The 20,876-nt window shown below is 42.0% G+C and overlaps 1 protein-coding gene across 7 annotated transcripts in view; it reads left to right on the plus strand.

Moving 5' to 3' along the window:
• Positions 1-222: 222 nt before the first annotated feature.
• CAST (calpastatin) overlaps positions 223-20,876 on the plus strand; it is a 132,790-nt gene continuing 112,136 nt past the window's right edge. For 2 of the 7 annotated variants that reach the window (XM_061424450.1, XM_061424451.1), the window contains exons 1-2: positions 1,258-1,410; positions 17,653-17,715. In XM_061424450.1, the coding sequence (XP_061280434.1) occupies positions 1,381-1,410; positions 17,653-17,715 (93 nt within the window). In that variant the 5' untranslated portion in view covers positions 1,258-1,380. Of the gene's footprint in view, positions 487-1,249; positions 1,411-17,652; positions 17,716-20,876 lie in introns of those variants that run through there. The other 5 variants (XM_061424444.1, XM_061424443.1, XM_061424445.1 and 2 more) reach the window with 4 other exon arrangements.

Here is a 20,876-nt window from a genome sequence, read left to right on the forward strand (position 1 = left end):
AGACGGGGCCACGCCCCGGTTCCGCTCTCCTTGCACAACTGCAAGCCAAGTCTAGGCAAGTCGGGGGGAAAACCCCGCCATCTCCAGCCCCTCCTCTCTGCGACCCACTGGGGCACCAAGGCGACCTCGGGTGGGGTGGGGTGTCCCTGGGAGAAGATACGGGACCCAGGGTGTGAGTTGCAAACAGGGAGCCCCGGGTCGCTGCCGCCCGGGCGCTGCCAACTGCAGGCAGGAAGGGGAGGGCCCTGCCCGGCGAAGGGGAGCTCCCGCGGGTCGGGGCTGGGTCGGAAAAGCTGCCTCACAGGCGCGCCCGCCAGCCCCTCCGCGCCCTCGCTCCCTCCCAGCGCTCCCCGGCTCGGGCCTCCCTTCCAGGCTCCGCCGCGCCCGCCCGGAGGCAGCGCTCGCACCGGCCTCGCCATGTCCCAGCCGGGCCCGAAGCCCGCCGCCTCCCCGCGGCCCCGGCGCGCTGCCCGCCACACCCAGGAGGTGAGTGGCGCTCCTACCGCCGGGGTTGAGCGCGGGGAGGATCTCGGGGCCCCCCGAAGCCTCGGGTCCACCTTCAGAGGAGGGTTAGCCTTCTTGGCCTTCTGTCCCTGGGCGCCACCCCTCCCAGGCCCGGAGAAACATCTGGAGAGAGAGGGGTGTGGACTCAGAACCTGCCTCTGGGCAGGTGACCGGAGGGGCCCGCGGATGGCCCTGGGTCCCGGCCAAGTTCACTGGGCGCGGCGCAAGCCACATTGGAGTGGGCTTCCCTGGCGGCTCAGCTGGTGAAGAATCCGCCTACAATGCGGGAGACCTGGGCTCGTTGGGTTGGGAAGATCCCCTGGAGAAGGGAACTGGCTCCCAGTATCCTGGCCTGGAGAATTCCCTGCACTGGATAGTCCATGGGTGGCAGAGTCAGGACACGACTGAGCGACTTTTGCTCACTTGTCACTCATGCGTTGGGAAAAGTTGGTGGATGAGACAGGGGTGGGTGAGAAGCGGATAAGGGTAAAAGGAGAATGAAATTCATTTGGGACCCCCCGGGATTCCGGAGTCTGTAAGATCAGCAGAAAAGTCTGGTCTTCCGCCCAGTCAGGGCTGCAGGGCGTGGCTGCCTGGAGCAATAACACTTCTTCCCTAAGCAGCTTTGAGCCAAACCGGCAGGGCGGGGTGGGGAGGGGCGGGGCGAGGGCGGGGTCAGCCGGAGGGGCGGGGTCTGGGTAGGCCCCGCCCAGCTGTCTTGCCCACCCCCTGACAGCCTAGGTGCTTAGAGTTAGTCCCAGTCAGGTCTGCGGCAGGTGGAGTGCGAACCCGTGGCCCTTTGCTGCGCTGCACCCGTGTCCTCGCCGGGTCCCTCGGGTCTCTCGCTGCGTCTCTCGGAACACATCCATCGTCGCCATGGCATTTGCAAGCTGGTGGTACAAGACGGTAAATAGGAGTGATCGTCCCTGGGCAGGACTGGGAAGGGAATGTGCTCTGTCTTCCTGGGCTGTAGGCGAGGTCACTGTTCAGATTTTCGGGCGAGGGTTGGGGAGCAGGTTGTGACCTCCTCTCAGACCTTCAGGGGAGGCTCCGGGAGAGGCTGAGACCCACCCTGCTGTGGAATGTGGGAGCCAGCTCGGACGTACACGTGCTAGTTGGCGAGTTCAGGCTCACAAGTTGAATGGCATAGGGATTGTTGCTGGACGAATTCTGCCCTCGGACGCAGATTCCTGGATGAACGCGGACTCAGAAAGCGCTCAGCTCTAGAGTTTGTTTTTAACTCATAAGTAAAGCACAAAACTTTCAGAGGCGTGTTGTTGGGCGTGTATTTTCCAGCGCCAAGTAGACAGGTAACTAAGATAGTGGGGTGGGGCAAGGAAAAAAATCCCAAAACTCCAAGGAACATAAACAACTGAGATCAAGACCCTTGTTGAGAATGAGAGAGAGAGAGGGAGACTCTATACTTTATTGCTTGGATCGGGGGCAAAGATGTTCCATTTATTTAATGCACTGAATGCTTGTCCAACTATGTAAGTGTGATATCCAGTCAAGCTGGTACTTGTAATGTTTTGAACCAGGAAGCATGCTTTAATATTAGGATGCTTTCCAAAATAATAACAATACACATAAGTCTTGTTGACAGAAAGGATAGAAATATTTATATCCCATTGATTTATGATGAGAGTTGGAAAAAAGAAGTATACCCTTCTCTTTCATCATGTGGTACTGGGAACAACAAGAGTGTTGTAATCAGACACTCTTTAGAGGGAAACCTTGTACTGGAACCAGTAAAATGTCCCTTTTCATCCCGTGGCCATTCACTGAGCATCTACTATGTGTCAGACTCAGTGTTAGCCTCAAAGTGGAAAATGGACAGAATTCTTGTTCTCTTTTTTCAACCGGTTTCCACATCTATAAAACGTGGGTGATAATAGGTACCACATAAGGGTTGCTGAAGACTTAATTCCTGAATAAAAGTACCATACCCATACATCGCTGCTGCTGCTGCTGCTGCTGCTGCTAAGTCGCTTCAGTCGTGTCCGACTCTGTGCGACCCCATAGAGGGAAGCCCACCAGGCTCCCCCATCCCTGGGATTCTCCAGGCAAGAACACTGGAGAAAATTTCCATTTTCCTTGAGATGTTTCTTCATGAATGCTTCCTTGTACATTTTCTGGGTTTTTTTGAATGTAGCATCTTATTGATGTGCTAAGAGCAAAAGTTTACTTTGAGTCATTATCGTCTTAAGCTCTGAACTACTGTTATTGATATTTGCAGATAATTCATGTGGTGCATTTTGATAAGAACATGAATTATCTGCAAATATCAATAACAGTGGTTCAGAGCTAACATCACTTTTCTTCCAAATTCATGATTCTTCAAAGGAAATTATGCCTGGATTATTGGGATGAAAATAGTTTAAAGGTATGTTTTTAACCCTATTATGTTTAGGCACAGTCTGACATCTTTGCTGAAACCTCTCTTATAATTCAGTGTCAGAACTATTCTAAATTTTCTTTTTCTGCTAGTAGGAACCTCCTAGAATCAGTAACCTGCCAGTGATGAAGCGCTAACTTTTCCCCAACCAGAGCTGGTCAAATATAGTGTGAGCCACATATGTGATTTTAAATTTTCTAGTAATTACATTAGCTGACAGAGGAAATTAAAACGACATATTTTAATTAGCCCACTATATTCCAAATGGTACTATTTCAACATGGAATCAATGTGCAAATCATTGGGATATTGTAAATTTTCTTTTTCATTTTCTTCAAAATCCGGTGTGTATTTTACACTTAGAGCACATCTCAGTTAACACGACATATTTCAAGTGCTTAATAGGCATGAGTGGCTAATGACTACTGTATTGGACAGTATAGCTCTAGACATTGGTTTCTAACCACTTTCCTTTGGTGGCTGTGAGGGGATGACCACAGCCATTTTGAGAATTAAATGAAAGTCGTGGACCACTTTCCCACAACAAAATGTACACACATACAGAAGACCATCTATAATCCCTTAAAGACCCGTGGAGCCAATTTATATATGTGTATACACACATATATATGATTTATATTATATGCTATTAAATATAACATTTATGCAGTTTATTAATACAAAAATTTTATACAAAAACACGATATAATACATATCTGCATATATGTATATCATGCTTCAGTAAGTCCTATAATTAAAATGTCTTTACTGAGATCCTTTAATTACTGAAAAAGATTGTGAATGAGCTAACTTTAAAAATTTAGGCAGAATAAGGTAAAATAATTGAAGGGTGTATCTTTTGTTTTATTTTGTTTAAGGGATTGCCACCTATAAAGCCAATCAAAGAAACGCTTTAGTATATATTTTCCCAGTGAATACCATCAGTATTATGAATCTGATCTTTTGAAGAACTATGTGGTTTTAGTAAAAAAAAAAAAAAAATTTACAAAGCTAGATTTGAAGGACATCTGATGACCTTCATAATGATGAAGCATGACGGAGAGTAAATTTTGTTGGCTGACACCAGTAATCATATTCCTGAGTCATAAGTTGACTCTATTAGACCGTGTTAATTAAAGATGTTTCTTGGCCTAATTAGACCTATTGGTCCAACGGCAGAGTCATCTAGGAGCAGTCATTTGGGAGGCCCCGCCATTGTGACCAGCCTGGGAAGAGTGTCACAAACCTTCCCTGGCAGGACAGACCACTTGGCTGCAGCGACTTTTAAGAATAAGGAATGTAAATTATAGATTCTGCAAAAAGGGCACAGCACCACCACCTTCTGCCTCGCCCCCAACCCGCCCCTCAACCCATCCCCCGCCTCCGTCTCTGAATTGGTTTGCTTCCCATTGCAGATAAGACTTAAGAGTACACCTGATGATATTATTCTTTAATCCATTTTGATACTTCCCAGAAATTTAATTGTATAAATACTTTTTAAAGAATGACGTAGCTTGCTGCTGGTGGTATAAATGGTGGGTGGCCACTGGAGGTTCCCAGGTGAACTAGTGGGTAATTAGTTCTGAGTAGACTGTCTCAATGGAGTATAAAACCTCTAAGCAAACCATCTTTGTTTTGTTTTTTCCTTGAGGTTTTAAAAAAAATTTTATTGTGGTAACATACAGCAAATGTGCCATCTTTACCATTTATAGCTGTAAAGTTCAGTGGAAGTAAATATTCATAATTCTTGTGCGACTATCACTACCATCTAGCTTCAGAACAATTTTTACCTTGCAGAACTGGGACTCTATACTCATTAAACAATAAATTCTCATTCAATTTTCATATCTACATTTAAACGCGTGGTACTATATTCCAGTATCTGTGTTCCTTATCATTTTTATTGTATTATGAAAGCATTTAACCTGAAATGTATCCTTTTAACAAATTTTTAAGTATACAGTGCATTATTGTTCACTGTAGGTACAATATTGTACAGCAGATCTCTAGAGCTTATTCATTTTCCTTGACCAAAACTTTATGCCTGTTGATCAGTAACTCTGAATTCTCCTCTCCCCTCAGTCCCTGCCAGCCATCATTCTACTTTCTGTCTCTATGATTTTGACTATCCTAGGCACCTCACATCAGTGGAGTTTTATAGTATATGCCTTTTTGTGACTGGCTTATTTCACTGGACTTCCCCGGTGGCTCAGATGGTAAAGCGTCTGCCTACAATGTGGGAGACCTGAGTTCGATCCCTGGGTTGGGAAGATCCCCTGGAGAAGGAAATGGCAACCCACTCCAGTATTCTTGCCTGGAAAATCCCATGGACGAAGGACCCTCATAGGCTACAGTCCATGGGGTCACAAACAGTCGGACAGGACTGAGCGACTTCACTAATCCCCTCAAGATTCATCCATGTTAAAGCATATATCAAAATTTTCTTCCTTTTAAGGCTGAAATACACACACACACACACACACACACACACACAGAGTATTGTGCTCATCCATACAACTACTGTGGAAAACAGTAAGGTGGTTCCTCAAAAAACGGCCATCCACGGAAGCAACCCAAGTATACTTGACGACGTCTCTCAGGTCCTATAGGCTCTGTTTGTCGTTGCTGTATTAGTCACTCAGTCGTGTCTGACTCTTTGCAACCTCATGGACTATAGCCCGCCAGGCTCCTCTGTCCACTGGATTCTCCAGGCAAGAATCCTGGAGTGGGTTGCCATGTCCTCCTCCAGGGGATCTTCAACCCAGGGATCAAACCTAGATCTCCTGCATTGCAGGCAGATTCTTTACCATCTGAGCCACTTGGGACACCCTGCGGGCTCTATTTACTTTAATCATTTTCCTTTCTGTTCCTCAGACTGTATAATTTCAGTTGTCCTATTTTTGATTGCAATGATTCTTTCTTCAGCCTCCTCAAGTCTGCCTTTGAATCCCTCTAGTGATTTTTTTCATTTCAGTTATTATATGTCTCCACTCTAGAATTTTTTTTTGGTTTCTTTTTAGATGATCTATTTTTTATTGGTATTTCCATTTTGTTTATGCATTGGTTTCTTGACTGTCTCCACACTTGCTTTAGTTCTTTGAGCATCTTTAAGGCAGTTGTTTTAAAGTTTTTATCTAGTGTATCTACTATCAGCTCTTAGGGACAGTTTCTGTTTTTTATTTGTTTTTTGTTTTTCTCCTTGATTGGGCAATACATCTCTGTTTCTTTGCATGCTTTGTGATTTTTTTTTTTTTTTTGGTTGAAAACTGGACATTTGAATCATTGAAAGTTTTGGAAATCAAATTCTCTTCTTTCCCTAGGGTTTGCTGTTTTGTTTTTGGTAATGATGGGATCTTTTTGTGCCAAGGTTCAGCCAAAAGTGTACACTGAAGAGCTTCTCAGGTCTTTTCTGATTCTGCACCTTTCCCTGGGCGTGAGCAATCTGTGATCAGAATACAGATCTGCAGTATTTGGAGGGCAGAGTCCTTTTGCATGCTCCAGGGCACACTTGCATGAGCTGTGTTCGTACACTTGCTGTGAGTGGTGTGTGCTCAGTCACTCAGTCCTGTCTGACTCTGTGACCCCATGGACTACAGCCTGCTCAGCTCCTCTGACAACTGGATTTTCCAGGCAAGAATACTGGAGTGGGTTGTCATTTCCTCCTCCAGGAGATCTTTCCAACCCAGAGATCAAACCCACGTCTCCTGAGTCTTCTTTACCCCTGAGCTACCTGAGCTGTGAATTGGGGACGAGGAATGGGCAGCTGCTGCTGAGCAGAGCTAAAATGGATGCAAATTAACCAAAACTTACCATTTAAATGTTCCCCTGGAAGTTGCAAGTCTTTGATAGACTCCAGAACTTACAGTAGTTACATCAGACAGATTCTGCCAGGGAGAATTTGTTCCAGGTCAGGGGATGGATTCCTGGTACCTCTTACTTCATCTTCCCAGAATCTTCCCTTTAAACTGTTTTAAGGATTGAAATCCTGTTAATGTGATTCTAAACCTCTATTCTTCAAGTTGTCTCATTTTCTTTTCATAAAAAATGACCCAGAAAGCTTTGCAGCTACCATAAAGAAAAAATATCCAGTGTCTTTCACTTAAGAGAAGTGTGAAATTACTTGATCCAATGAGTACCATCTATGTAAGTTGCTTCCTCAGATGGGAGCGTCATTTAACTCCAGAAAATAAAGGGTCTATGGTTAGTTTTCCTAAAATTTATGGAATTCCTTCTGACTCTGGAGAACTTACAGAATATAAAAGTGCTTTGGTAAAGGCCAAAGATGTTCACAGTTGCTTATTGCCCACCTACTATGTGTCATGTGTTGAACAGGGTGCCCTGGACACAAAAATTGTGCTGATGGTCCATTCCTGGTCTTCTCTTGCCTTTCTCATAGATAAAAATCACAAGCACAGCCTAAAGACTAGTACAAAAGTAGCAGAGTAGCTATTGAAATTCTCATGGCGTCGTCTTTGACTCAGAGGAAATTAAAAAAGCCTTACTACAGTGGAACCCCTAAGCTAAACAAGGCAGAAAGGCAATCAATGTTCTGAAAACTGGGCAAAAAGAGGGTGTGCCCTTACACTGCCACCTGGGCATATCCACCAGAATGTTAAAATGTTAGAGAAAAGCAAACGGAGTTCAGGGAAACATGAGGATTTCAGAATTATACATATGCTGCTGCTGCTGCTGCTAAGTCGCTTCAGTTGTGTCCAACTCTGTGTGACCCCATAGACGGCAGCCCACCAGGCTCCCCCATCCCTGGGATTCTCCAGGCAAGAACACTGGAGTGGGTTGCCATTTCCTTCTCCAATACATGAAAGTGAGAAGTGAAAGTGAAGTGCTCAGTCGTGTCCAACTCTTCTCGACCCCATGGACTGCAGCCTACCAGGCTCCTCAGTCCATGGGATTTTCCAGGCAAGTACTGGAGTGGGGTGCCATTGCCTTCTCCGTATACATATGCAGTTAAACCTTAATTTTCGTCTTCTTTTATATGAGAACCCCAAAGAAGGTTATCCTGTATTTCTATAGTTTGATAACAAATGTTTTTAGAGAAGCAGAAAGATAACATGCATCACACCTTTCATTTCCTTTCTTTAAATAATTATTCTCCCTATAAAACCTAGCACACAGCAGCTGCTCACTGATTATTCTTTTAGTAAATGAATTCTTCCTCTCATACTAGCCTTCTCCATTATTTTGTGGTTTTCAGTATTAAAAGCAAGTAAAAATGGCTAGGATATTCCCTTTGTGTGACTCTGTTGTTGTTCAACTGCTAAGTTGTATCCAACTCTTTTGCAGCCCCATGGATTGCAGCCTGCCAGGCTCCTCTCTCCCTGGGATTTCCCAGGCAAGAATCCTGGAGTGGGTTGGCATTTCCTTCCCCAGGGGAATCATCCCTTCCCAGGGATCGAACCCATGACTCCTGCATTGGCAGGTGGATTCTTTACTACTGAGTCTCCAGGGAAACCCTTTGTGTAACTTTAGGGAGATACAAGCTCTCAAGAAGATTCAAAAAATTTTTAAACTTTTTTTTTTAGCACAGAGGCAGAGAGAATAATATAACACCCTCCTCTTGTATCCATCACCTTCTATAATTATCAGCGTAACACTGTGCCTATCCTGCCTTATCTATCTTACTAGAAGCCCCACCAACACACACACACCTCACACCCTTGAAGTATTTTATAGCATGGGAATTGCACAATAAGTGCTATCCCTGTGACCAGCTTGGTGTTTGTTGTGTGAAAAACTGAGTTCTCTGTTCCCTGTGTACTTTGTTTCCTCATCTGTACTATGGAAATGTGAGACTAATGTAACACAGTGTCGTGAGGTAGGCAAAGTACTAAACATAAACTTAGCAGATGACTCTGGCTCCTTTGTACTTACGGCCAGTTAAAATCTAAATTCCCTGCTATATTATTTATAGCCTTAGAAAATGAAAGCTTAAACCTTTGTTTCTTCTCATATTCATTTTATTGTCTCATAATTCAGCATGCCAGTGAAAAAGAAGGGAGTGAAATGACCTTTATTGTGTTCTTAAAATGAACGAGCCAATGGACCAGACTCCTCATTAACAGTGGACTGGGCTCCTCCTCGCTTGTTTTGTACGTAAGCCAGCCCCTGGGGTAGGCATCATGACCTGCATTTTACAAGGAGAAAACAGAAAGTTTAAATTATTGGCTCAAGGTCTCATAGCATTTCAGACCCACATTCTTCCTGTCTTATCCGAGTTTGGGGAATGGAATGGAATGCAGGGAGCTGGTTGCCAGGTAACAGAAAAGGCCGGAAAGCCAACTGGGGTGGATGAGGCAACACAGGGGTTAGAAATCTAGGAAGCTGCTACCATTCCTAGACTGGAGGGGAAGCAGGATCACCTTGCAGAAGCTGAAACCACTGCTGGCCTGTCCTGCAGGAGGCTCCCATGGAGGCAGCCATCACACATTCCTACTACACCAACTGACGGGGTCAGGGCAGGGAGTCCACCCTAGGGCAAGCAGGTCCACTTCAGTCTGCACCAGGGAGCCTGTTTTAAAGCAAAACCAGCTTTCCATCTTGAGCCTTATGTTTGTTTGCTGAACAGTCTTGTTTTAGAAAGCAGAATACATGGAAAAATAAATTTTTAAGGGACTTTGCAGGAAATCCAATTTGCATATTGTCTCTTAATTTTTCAAGCTATTCTGTTTTTCAGCTTTAAAAAAAGTCTTTTACCTAGTCTACTAACCTGAAAAGAGCAAAAGTACTTCTCAAGGAATGTTAGAGGTTTGTGGAAATGCAGTCATCAGTCAAGAATTGTTTGTCGGACCGCTGCCACAGTACTAGGGAAAAAAAATTTATCTGCCATCTGGTTGAGCAGGCAAAATACACATTTATGAAGTAATCAGTGAGCAGGAGCATATATAATAAAGTGCTGATTGGTTTGCTTTACTAAGAAAATAGAGACTTACATGCAACATGAAGATCTGATGTGCCATTAGCAGGACAAGGCTCAGAATTAGTTAGGAAATGCTGGGTTGAACACAGGGCACTGGGTTCCTGCCTTGAGCAGTTGGTTTACCCAGGAGGCCCTGAGCTGTCCTGGCCTGTCTGACTTGGGGAAGCTCCCATGGGTGCTGACTCAGTGGGGTGATTGGAGGAGTAGAAACCTCCACTTCCTGACATGGTGCCCACAGAGCTCCTCTCCAAGCAGTGGTTTCAGTCCTAGCCGGGTGTTAGTTTCAGCTGGGGAAGTTCAGGGATGTACATCTGTCCCCAGCATCACCCTGGATAAACTATATCTGAATCCCCAGACTCTAGTAAGCGTTTCCAAAAGTGCTTGGGCACTTGTGACCTGCACTGAAAGACGAGTTGTTGTTTGGTCGCTAAGTCTTGTCTGACTCTTTTTGACACCATGGACTGCCGCACACTAGGCTTCCCAGTCCTTCACCATCTCCCTGAGTGTGTTCAAGCTCATGTCCATTGAGTCAATGATGCCATCCAATCATCTCATCCTCTGTCGCCCACTTCTTCTCCTGCCCTAAGTCCTTCCCAGCATCAGGGTCTTTTCCAATGAGTTTGCCAAAGTACTGGAGCTTCAGCTTTAGTATCAACCCTTCCAATGAATATTCAGGGTTGGTTTCCTCTAGGATTTACTGGTTGGAATCTCCTTGCAGTCCAAGGGACTCTCAAGAGTCTTCAACACCACAGTTCAAAGGCATCTATTCTTTGGTGCACAGCCTTCTTTCTGGTCCAACTCTCACATCTGTACATGACTACTGGAAAAATCGTTGCTTTGACTATACAGACCTTTGTCAGAAAAGTAATGTCTTTGCTTTTTAGTATGCTGTCTAATTTGGTCATAGCTTTTCTTTCAAGGAGCAAGTGTCTTTTAATTTCATGGCTGCAGTCACCATCTGCAGTGATTTTGGAACCCCCCAAAATAAAATCTGTCACTGTTACCATCTTTCCCCGTCTATTTGCCATGAAGTGATGGAACCAGATGCCAAATTTTAGTTTTTTCGGATGTTGAATTTTAAGCCAACTTTCTCACTCTCCTCTTTCACCTTCATCAAAAGACTCTTTAGTTTCTCTTTGCTTTCTGCCATTAGTGGTGTCATCTGCATATCTGAGATTATTGGTATTTCTCCCGACAATCTTGATTTCAGCTTGTGATTCATCCAGCCTGGTATTTCACATGATGTACTCTGCATATAAGTTAAATAAGCAGGGTGACAATACATAGCCTTGACATTCTCCTTTCCCAATTTTGAACCAGTCCATTGTTCCATGTCCAGTTTTAACCATTGCTTCTTGACCTGCATACATGTTTCTCGGAGGTCAGGTAAGATGGTCTGGTATTCCCATCTCTTTGATATGCTGTCTAGGTTTGTCATAGCTTTTCTTCCATGGAGCAACCCACAGCTAAATGAAGGCTTTTTGATCCTTAGGGAGCACCCCTACCCCACCCTCCCCAGCAAGCCTTTGTCTCTGTGTGCAGCAGTGGTGCAGGGAGGGAGCTAAGCGGTGTGCACCAGGCTCCAGAGGGCCCTGGGATTACATATCATTACTTCTTGATTTTGCCATAGCTGTCACTGGACATGCAAACATTGATCTCCGTCAGCATTCCCCAAATTGCAGAAGGAAGATCTTCCAGCTGTTTTCACATAATCTTTATTATTTTCTTAAACAGCTTTATTTGGATATAATTCATAATTTACCCTTTAAAATACACAATTCAGTATTTTTAATATTTTAATATTTTATTATTGAAAGTGAAAGTGAAAGTTGCTCAGTCATGTCCGACTCTTTTCAACCCCATGGGCTATACAGTCCATGGAATTCTCCAGGCCAAAATACTGGAGTGCGTAGCCTTTCTCTTCTCCGGGGGATCTTCCCCACCCAGGGATTGAACCTAGGTCTCCTGCATTGCTGGCGGATTCTTTACCAGCTGAGCTACAAGGGAAGCCCCATTTTATTATTAACTCAGTATTATTATTTTATTAGTACTGAGTACAGAGTTGTCCAAGCATCACTTTAAGATCATTTTACAATGTTTTTGTCACCCTTAAATGAAACTCAGTACCTTTTTGGGGGGGTTTAAATCTAACAGAGGCATTTCAGAAGCACACTAGCTTTTGATGCTCTTTCACAGCTGAGCATAGGCTTGCAGAAGCTCAATTTTTGTCTGTCTTCCTTCTCTTCTTATATGTGTAGAAGTTCGAGCTTCAGCTCATCCTGTGACACATACCCTTGTCTCTGAGTGTGTCAGGGTGTATCTGGGTTGCTCTGGGGAGGCGACCCCAAATGCTGCAGAGCCAAAGCCTGGCGCTGGCATACGTCCTTAGCTGGGTGGGAGCACAGTGCCAAGCTTCATGGCTCCTTGCTCCTGTTGATTTCCTGAGGCGTTTGTGAGATTGCTAGGGCAGAAAATTGTATGTATATTAGTGCTGTCTTCTAGAATGAGGACAAAGGACAGCTATGCTTACCAAATATATAGCAATGCCAGGAGGTGGAAACAGGTTGGAAAATTCTTTTTGAAGCAAGACCAAAAAACCCTTTATCTGATATTTTCTCTGCCTCTAAACTCCTGTCACTCTTGTTCTTTCACGTGTTTTCATCTTAGCTCCTGGCTTCCGGGGCCGTATCCTCCGAGTGAAATGTCTCCTACTTTAGGACCGGCATCCTGCACTTCCTGTCTTTGCTCCCGTCCAGCTCCTAAAACTTCCTAAAACAGGATGACACTTTGGTAGTGTGTGTCTGATTAATTTCACACACACACAAAAAAGAACAGTTTTAGAATAGGAAGGCTTTATCTGGGTTTTGTTGATTTTTTTTTGAGTTGTTTTCCTTTTAGAGCATTGGATTGAGACTTTCTTGACGGGCATCAAAAGTTTTCAGCTAGCTTAACCAGCCCAGTCTCTGGCCTCCAGACTATAACCCACACATGTAGCTGACATGTAGTGTGACTGAGGAGGATCTTACGTTTCACATTCTATTTCTTTATCAATAAAATGAGCTGCCAGTTGTGTCTCTTTTTTACTGCTATGGCAGTCAAGGAGACCGCAGAGAGGAAATGCCCAGTGCTGGGCTCACAAAGGAGATGCTTAGAACATGTTAGTTTCTTTCCACTCTTACAGAAAAGTCCTTCCTGGATATTTCAGGTTTGTGGTTCAGTCTCTTTTCCATGTTTCTCTCAGCTCATCCTGACCCATCAACTACATGTAGTGATAGTAGACAAAGGTTTCTTTCTTCACTCTTTGAGATACTTGCTGCAGGTTCCTAAGCTGGATCAAATCTGAAATGTATAATTTCCAAACATTTATTTCATCAGCAGAATGGAAAGTACGTGGAAAGTACACAGTTATTCCATGAATGTAGAAATCAGGCACTTTGAATCTCTCTCAATGAAAAGATATAACTGATTTTGTATCATTAATAAGCTACTGAATGGGGTTCCCTGGTGACTCAGATCGTAGAGAATCCGCCTGCAGTGTGGGAGACCTGGGTTCGATCCCTGGGTTGGCAAGATCCCCTGAAGAAGGGCATGGCAACCCACTCCAGTATTCTTGCCTGGAGAATTCCATGGACAGAGGAGCCTGGCGGGTTACAGTCCATCGGATTGCAAAGAGCTGGACACGACTTAGCGACTAAGCACAGCACAGCACCAGCTACTGAATATGAATAAGCGCCATTTCTTCGTCAGGGCAATGATTCACTTATAAAGTTTCCATTTACTGGAAATTGAATGGCATTAGGTAATTCTTATTAATTCTGTTAGAGTTTTGTTAGAGTGAGGATGTATTGTAATTATAGAGGAAAAAGTCCTCAGTTTAAGGACATGCTTGATAAAATGTTTAGGGGTAAAGTCTCAGGATATCTTCAATTTACTTTCAAATGCTGGTACATATGCAAATATATGTAGATCATGTGTCTGTCCATAATATATGATGAGATGTCAGTATATGGCAACAATAGTTAATAGTTGTTGACTCTCAGTGATGGGACTATGGATATTTTTCTTTCAACTTTTCTGTATGTTAGAAAATTTTTATAATAAAAAGCCAGGTTAAAAAAACTAGAAAAAATATAATCCTGATAGTTACTAAAAAATGTCATTTCACTATGTGATTTTTATTTATATTATTATACTTACTCTATTGAGAGCAAATCTTTCTGTGAAGTTAAAAAATGACAATTCTTATAGTACATAATTTTTATAATTTGTCATTACAATTCAACATTTTTAAAAAGCATTTTCTTTTTTAAAACCTCATTTTGTAAAACATATATTTATAATAGACATTTTAAGCAAAAAAAAGCATTTGTTATATATTTTTATATATATATATATATATATATATATATCCCTCTCAAACTATTATTTGGAAACTATGTAATTGTGAGAGATTTTGAGCATTTCAGTGGAAGCAAGTAACTGATGATGTTGGTTAATCTGGAGGACTGCAATTTTGAAATACCAGGGAATCAACTTTATAAACGTTTTATAGTAAGATATCTATCTACCTTTATTTTAAAGAGAAAAGGCTGTCTGCATGTTTACTGTAGGGTAGATCGTAATGTATGTTTCCCACCTGAGCAAGAACCGAAATGGGACCTTGCGGAGAGCATGGAGCCTTGCCCAAGACAAGAGCGAGTTGTGTGTCTGTATTCTCATTTCTAAAATGGAACTTCACACGTGGTGCTAGCGCAAAGCATCCGCCTGCCAATGCAGAAGACTCAGGAGATGCGGGTTCAGTCCCTGGGTTGGGAAGATCCCCTGGAGGAGGAAATGGCAACCCACTCCAGTATTCTTGCCTGAAGAATCCCATGGAGAGAGGAGCCTGGTGGGCTACAGACCTCGGGGTCACAAAGAGTCGGACGCGACTGAGCGAGCAAGCACATTTCTAAAATGGAGTAATCATACTTCCTAAAAGTAAATGAGGCTGTATGTTCAGTGTGTATGCTCAAACAGTGGGTATTGTTGTGACTAGATATTACCTATATCTAATCTGAAAAATATATAGAATTGGTGATAAAAATGAATTTGATATCATGGTTCTAAATTTACCAGTTCTGAAAGGAGACAAATTGAATAAATTTGTGTCATGTAGACCCATCCCTCTCAAATTCTCTCTCCAAACACTGAATAATTCTTCTCTTTTGCTCACCTATTATTCTTAAAGCTTATCAATGGCCATCTAGCTCTGACATATATATGTGGGCTTTTAAATGGCTCTTGTTTTTTCAAGATTCATTAATTACTCAATAGCTATTGCTCTCAACCGTGGACAAACTCTTTTTTTTTTAAACACACACCACATCTTCTTTATTCATCATCTGTTGATGGATACAGGTTGCTTCCATGTCTTGACAATTGTAAATAATGTTGTAAATGTAAACATGAACATTTTTGTTGTTGCTAGGTTGTGTCCACCTCTTTTGTGACCCTATGGAATATAGTCCGCTATACTCCTCTGTCTGTGCTTCCCTTGTAGCTCAGTTGGTAAAGAATCTTCCTGCAATGCAGGAGATCTGGGTTCAAGTCCTGGGTCGGGAAGATCCCCTGGAGAAGGAAATGGCAACCTGCTCCAGTATTGCCTGGAGAATCCCATGGACAGAGGAGCCTGGTGAGCTATAGTCCATGGGGTCGCATGAGCAGGACACACCTTAGTGACTAAACCACCACCCCCTCCTCTGTCCATGAAGTTTCCCAGGCAGGAATACTGGAGTGGGTTGCCATTTCCTTCTCCAGGGGTGGGCAAACTCTTGACTAGGTCATCTGGGTGAAACAAGCCCTGTAGAGAGCTTCATTCACCAAGCTACTGCAATCTGCCTGCTTTTCTGTGGGCAGAAATTCATGAGAGGTTTCTGTTTGGGGGAAAGTTTTCCATTTGTGAAAGTGATTTATTTCTAGTTTTTATACAAAGAACTACTGCACATGTCTAATATTGCTTAGCCTTTTTATTTTACAAAAATATCTGTTGATATGATTTAAAGAAATATTATCTTGTTTTATTTATCATAGTATGTGTGATATAGTTGGTAAGTCATGTCCAACTCTTTTGATCCCACAGAGTATAGCCTGTCAGGCTCCTCTGTCCACTGGATTTCCCAAGCAAGGATACTGGAGTGGGTTGCAATTTCTTTCTCCAGGGAATCTTTCCAACCCAGGGATCAAACCCAGGTCTCCTACATTGCAGGCAGATTCTTTACCGACTGAGCCATCAGGGAAGCTCTTATCATAGTATAGAGACAATAGATTTGCTGTCAGAAAACCAGCTTTGCAAGCTTTTCTCATTTACTGGGTGTATCTTTTTGTGAAAAGCACATCACATGACTTTTATTCTTAATTTTTTTTAATCCATGAACTCACGTGAGCATCTTTTTTTGTATCAGATAAAAATATATATGAAAGTTCCTGTAAGTAATAAAAAATGATAAACATTATTATTACTATTATTAGTTATTGCCATTCTTTTTAATTTGAATAACTTGAGTGACATGCATATCCAGGTTTTGATTCCACTTTAGGGAACATGATGGGGTTTTATGTTTCAATGTAACTAAAGATGATTGGGCTAAGACCCAATAGTGAGCTTTTCATTTTCTTATATTTAGGTTCCTTTTCCCACTTTCTTGCATATCCCACTTGTATAAGAAATAATTCTTTGTCCCTAATTTTCAGGAACATAAAATATTTTCATTTCTCAAAAATATTCAAGAATGAGAACTTCCCTGATGGTCCAGTGGTTGGGAGTCTGCCTTTCAGTGCAGGGGGTGAGGGTTTGATCCCTGATGGGGGAAATAAGATCCCACATACTGTGGGGCGACTAAGCACCACCCCAGCAACTAGAGAGGCCACACACCTCACCTGAGACCCAATGCCACCAAAAATAAATAAAATAAATATTTTTAAAAGTACAATAATGTTCATGGCTTCTTTTATCTTATCAAACCAAATAGCGTGTAAACTACTTGACGCTTTTATATACCACATAAAAATACTTCCTTGCCAACGCAGGAGATGTCAGAGAAGCATGCGAATTGGCTCCCTGGGTTGGGAAGATCCCCTGGAGGAGGGCATGGCAATCCCCTCCAGTGTTCTTGCCTGGAGAATCCCATGGACAGAGGAGCCTTCCTGGCTGCAGTCCATAGGGTCGCAAAGAGTCAGACATGACTGAAGCAGCCCACCATGCATGCAAAAATACTCCCATTCATCACCAGTGTTCTTGTGAGAAAAATAATTCTGATTTAGGACATAATGAAATCCTAAAGCCATAAATAATGAACGTTGGAGGTATGGGGTTCCCAATGCACGCTTTATCTTTCTGTTTTGGTAAGTAGACAGAACTCCAGAGAATTTCCTCCCTTGAGTTTATGCTGAACTGAGGCTTAAGTAATGGCTTCAGCTCAACATGGTCCTCAGACATCTCATCTCCATGAGGAACCAAATGTCGCCTATGCTGGCAATTTGGGCTTTGAAATTCCAGGAGGCATTTTGTAGGAGACGAGATGCCGCCTTGGCACCACCATCAGATCTATGTCTGGTTAATTACAGACTTACTTTCTGCATCCCAAATAAATGTCTATAGCTTCCCTTTATTTTTGAAGGCCACCTATGTCAATGGAGAATTATTAACAGTTCTCAGGAGGAAGATTAAAGGTGTCCTTGTTTTTACAGTCTGTGTATTTAGCCCTTTGGGATTAAAGTCACTATTATATAATCTTGTATCACCTCCCTCTATTAAATGTTATCTCTTTTAATATTTTTACAGCATGTCAGTAGAAAAACAAGTGGATCGCCTTCCAAGTCAGGAGAAAAGAAAGGATCAGATGAGGTAATTTCTACAATACTGAATTTTCATTTTCTCCTGTTTTTAAATTGTGAATTCTATCATGAAATAAATAATGAGGTAGCAAATATCTCCTACTAAAATGTTGGCAAATTTAGTTTTAACTAAGAGCTGCTTCAATGCTGTAAGTGGAAATCATTAAAATAAATAAAGTGTTCCTCAGAGAGGAACTATTTCCTCCAGAAATAGTTTTCATTTAGGAGAACTCAGTTATTTAGGGTGTTGTCTCTATAGGAATTGGTGAATCTTAACTGTTTTTTGTTTTTTGTTTTTTTTTTTGAACAAAAACATACAGAAGGGAAACCAAATGCTACTGTTGAAAAGGAAATCTTTTTTTATGAGAGTCATTGTGAAAGGAGAACAGTGATAACCTAGACTAAACCAGTCATTCAGGTTCACAAACAAAAGGGAGAGAAAAAGAGTATTTTTATTTGGTTCCATCCTGTGGAAATACTAGTGGAAGCAAGCCTCACTTTCAGATGGGTTGTCTTTGAGTCCGTGAATTTCTCCTTTCACTGAATGATACCCCATTATGTTCACTATCAGCATCGTCTGGTCTCCATGAATGGGTCGTGTGAAAGTGCTAGCCTCTGAGAGGGTCCTAGGCTTGCTTCCTTTTGCTGCTTTTTACATTTTAAATCTCAATGGAATATTCATCTTCATTCAGTAGAAATAATTATCATCATTCATCCCAGTTTGTAAAAGAGCCAGGTCCTGAAAGGTACCTGGAAATTTAAAAAGCATAGAGTAACCATTTTGGTTTTTCTCTCTTATTAACATGCTTCCAGAAATCTAGCTTCTCTTTCTGCTTATTTTCTGCAGTTTTGAAATAGTCCATATATTTCTGTATATTCAGTATGAAGGGAGCCATTATGACTAGATCTTGCTATGAATTCTGCACGAAGGTTTAGTCCTCAGCTGTCTACTATTGTTTCCATTACCAACACCCAAGTCAATATAATTTAGATTATTTCTTACCATGCAAATCTGCAGTGAATATTTTTGTTTCCATGGAAGAAAATTTTCTTTACAAAGTAAAAATAAACTTTTATTAAGGTTTTATCCTGGCTCTTAGTTAAATTATTTAAACTTTTTTTCCATGAGAACAAGCCAACTTTTACTAGCATGAAGATCTATGTACCTAATATCACTCAGTTCCCCTATCAATCCTTCTCTTTAAATATCTTCCCAGATAAGTTATCTACCAAATAGGTTTCCTGTTGAATAAAGAGACAACTATAGTGTCTCTTTATTGTCCAGATCAGGAAATAATGTTTTTAGATGTTATTCTTTATGTTAATATTAATCAAGTTGAAAACATTTGCACAAGAAAGGAAATCTTCCAGTTCAATCAAGTGGATAGTGACCTAATTCTAAGAATCCTAGATCTTAGAGGATTATTCTCAACAATTACGTTTTTATGTGGAAGCTTAAATGTTATGTCTTGAATGTACAGATATCATTGGTTAAGGCAGCAGCTGCCCCCCCAGTGTTAGATCTCTTTTAATATCTGGACTATAAAATGCCTCATTTTCATTTTTATAAAGGGCTTGGGAAAATTGATAAGGAGTCCTGTTATCAGTACAATCAGAGGAGAATTCAAGACTTCTGTGTCTGTGTGATGACTGTGCTTGCAGTTCTTTGAAAGTGAAAGGCTAAGCTTCCATCTCAGGAGAAGAAAGAAAGAATTTTTCTTTTCTTTATCAGCAGTTGAAGCAAGTCTGACTTTGTTTCATAACACGTCTGGGAAATTCAGATTCACAGCTCTTGCGTTTGTGCCAGAACCTGGTCATCTGGGTCTGTTCTGCTCCACCCCAGCTGGCTGACAGAGAGGAGAGCCAGGCTTCGCCCTGCTCCCGTGACATAAATCACTGCAGAGGTTCAGATAGCCTGAGACTGAAGACTGCTTATTATCTTGCCAAATTCTGCCCGTATCTATTTGATAGGGTGGACGGATGTGTAAGTTGAATCATCTAGTGGTCTAGTTATATTTCTAATGTAGTCTGTCTCCAAGGAGTCTCTCATTCCGTATGTCATGGATGACATATTATGGCCCTGGAGACAATTCAAGGAAATCATCCGTTTGGCATTATTTTTACTCTGTGTTCGTGATTATAAAACCACGTGCAGTCTGGACTTGTCATCTGCCCTGCCTACCATCTACAACCAGTTACTATCGTCTTCAGATTACTAGGGAAAGATTTCCTAAAACTGATTCTTTCGCACAAATGCTTTCTTATCTGCTGTTCTGTTGAACAAGAAGTAAGATTAAGAAGCTTATTGGGGGGGGGTTTGGTTATCCATTTTCAAACTAGCATCTACCTCCAAAGAGTAAACAGCTTGTTGTCCCCAGGCATATGCAAACATACTAGTTAAGCTTCCAAGGACTAAGCCAGGCCTTTGAAATAAAGTCAGTTTGAAAATGTGCTTTCTCTGCTCAGGGATACTTCTCCAGTGCCTTTCATTTGGAGGTGCAAGAAAAAGGGTACAGAGAAGGGCTTAGGGAAGATTTAACCAGGATTGAAAATGATTAGGATCAGACAAGAACCATTATGATATTGTCATAGGCAAAACTACCTGGGGATGAATGCAGCTGTGTGAATTTCAGAGTTCTTTCTCTTCTGCTGCCATAAATGGTTTTTATTTATCTTGAATATTACTCCTATACACCCACTAAGTGATCCTAGGATGTCTGCACTTATTTTAATAGACTATTGCAACTAAAATATCATTTGTCATGTTGCATTTGCAGTATAAATGCTTGAGGACGGAGTTGAGTAAGTTTCTTTGAAAATGTATGTTTTGTTTTTTGTGACAATTGTTAAGAACTTAAGTTCTTCTCAGGTGTAGAGGAACTGTAAGACCAAAAGTTGAATGGACTAAAAAAACCAAAGATAAAATGACTACAGAGTAGGAAAGAGAAAAATGAAAACATTTAGCAGCACCTTTAAATACAGTGGAACAAAGTTGTCTTTCCAAACCTGCAATCAAATCTATTTAAAGTGTTTGACTGACACATCTGACCACCCTGGGGGAGTGTGAGCATCTTAGCAGCATATTTCCGTGACGTCCTGAGAAATAGAATTTAAGACATGGGATGCACACGATCTCACAGAGCCTGTTTTAAGGACTTCAGATTTAATGAT

This window comes from Bos javanicus, chromosome 7 (assembly GCF_032452875.1).
Source record: "Bos javanicus breed banteng chromosome 7, ARS-OSU_banteng_1.0, whole genome shotgun sequence".
Classification (NCBI taxonomy): domain Eukaryota; kingdom Metazoa; phylum Chordata; class Mammalia; order Artiodactyla; family Bovidae; genus Bos; species Bos javanicus.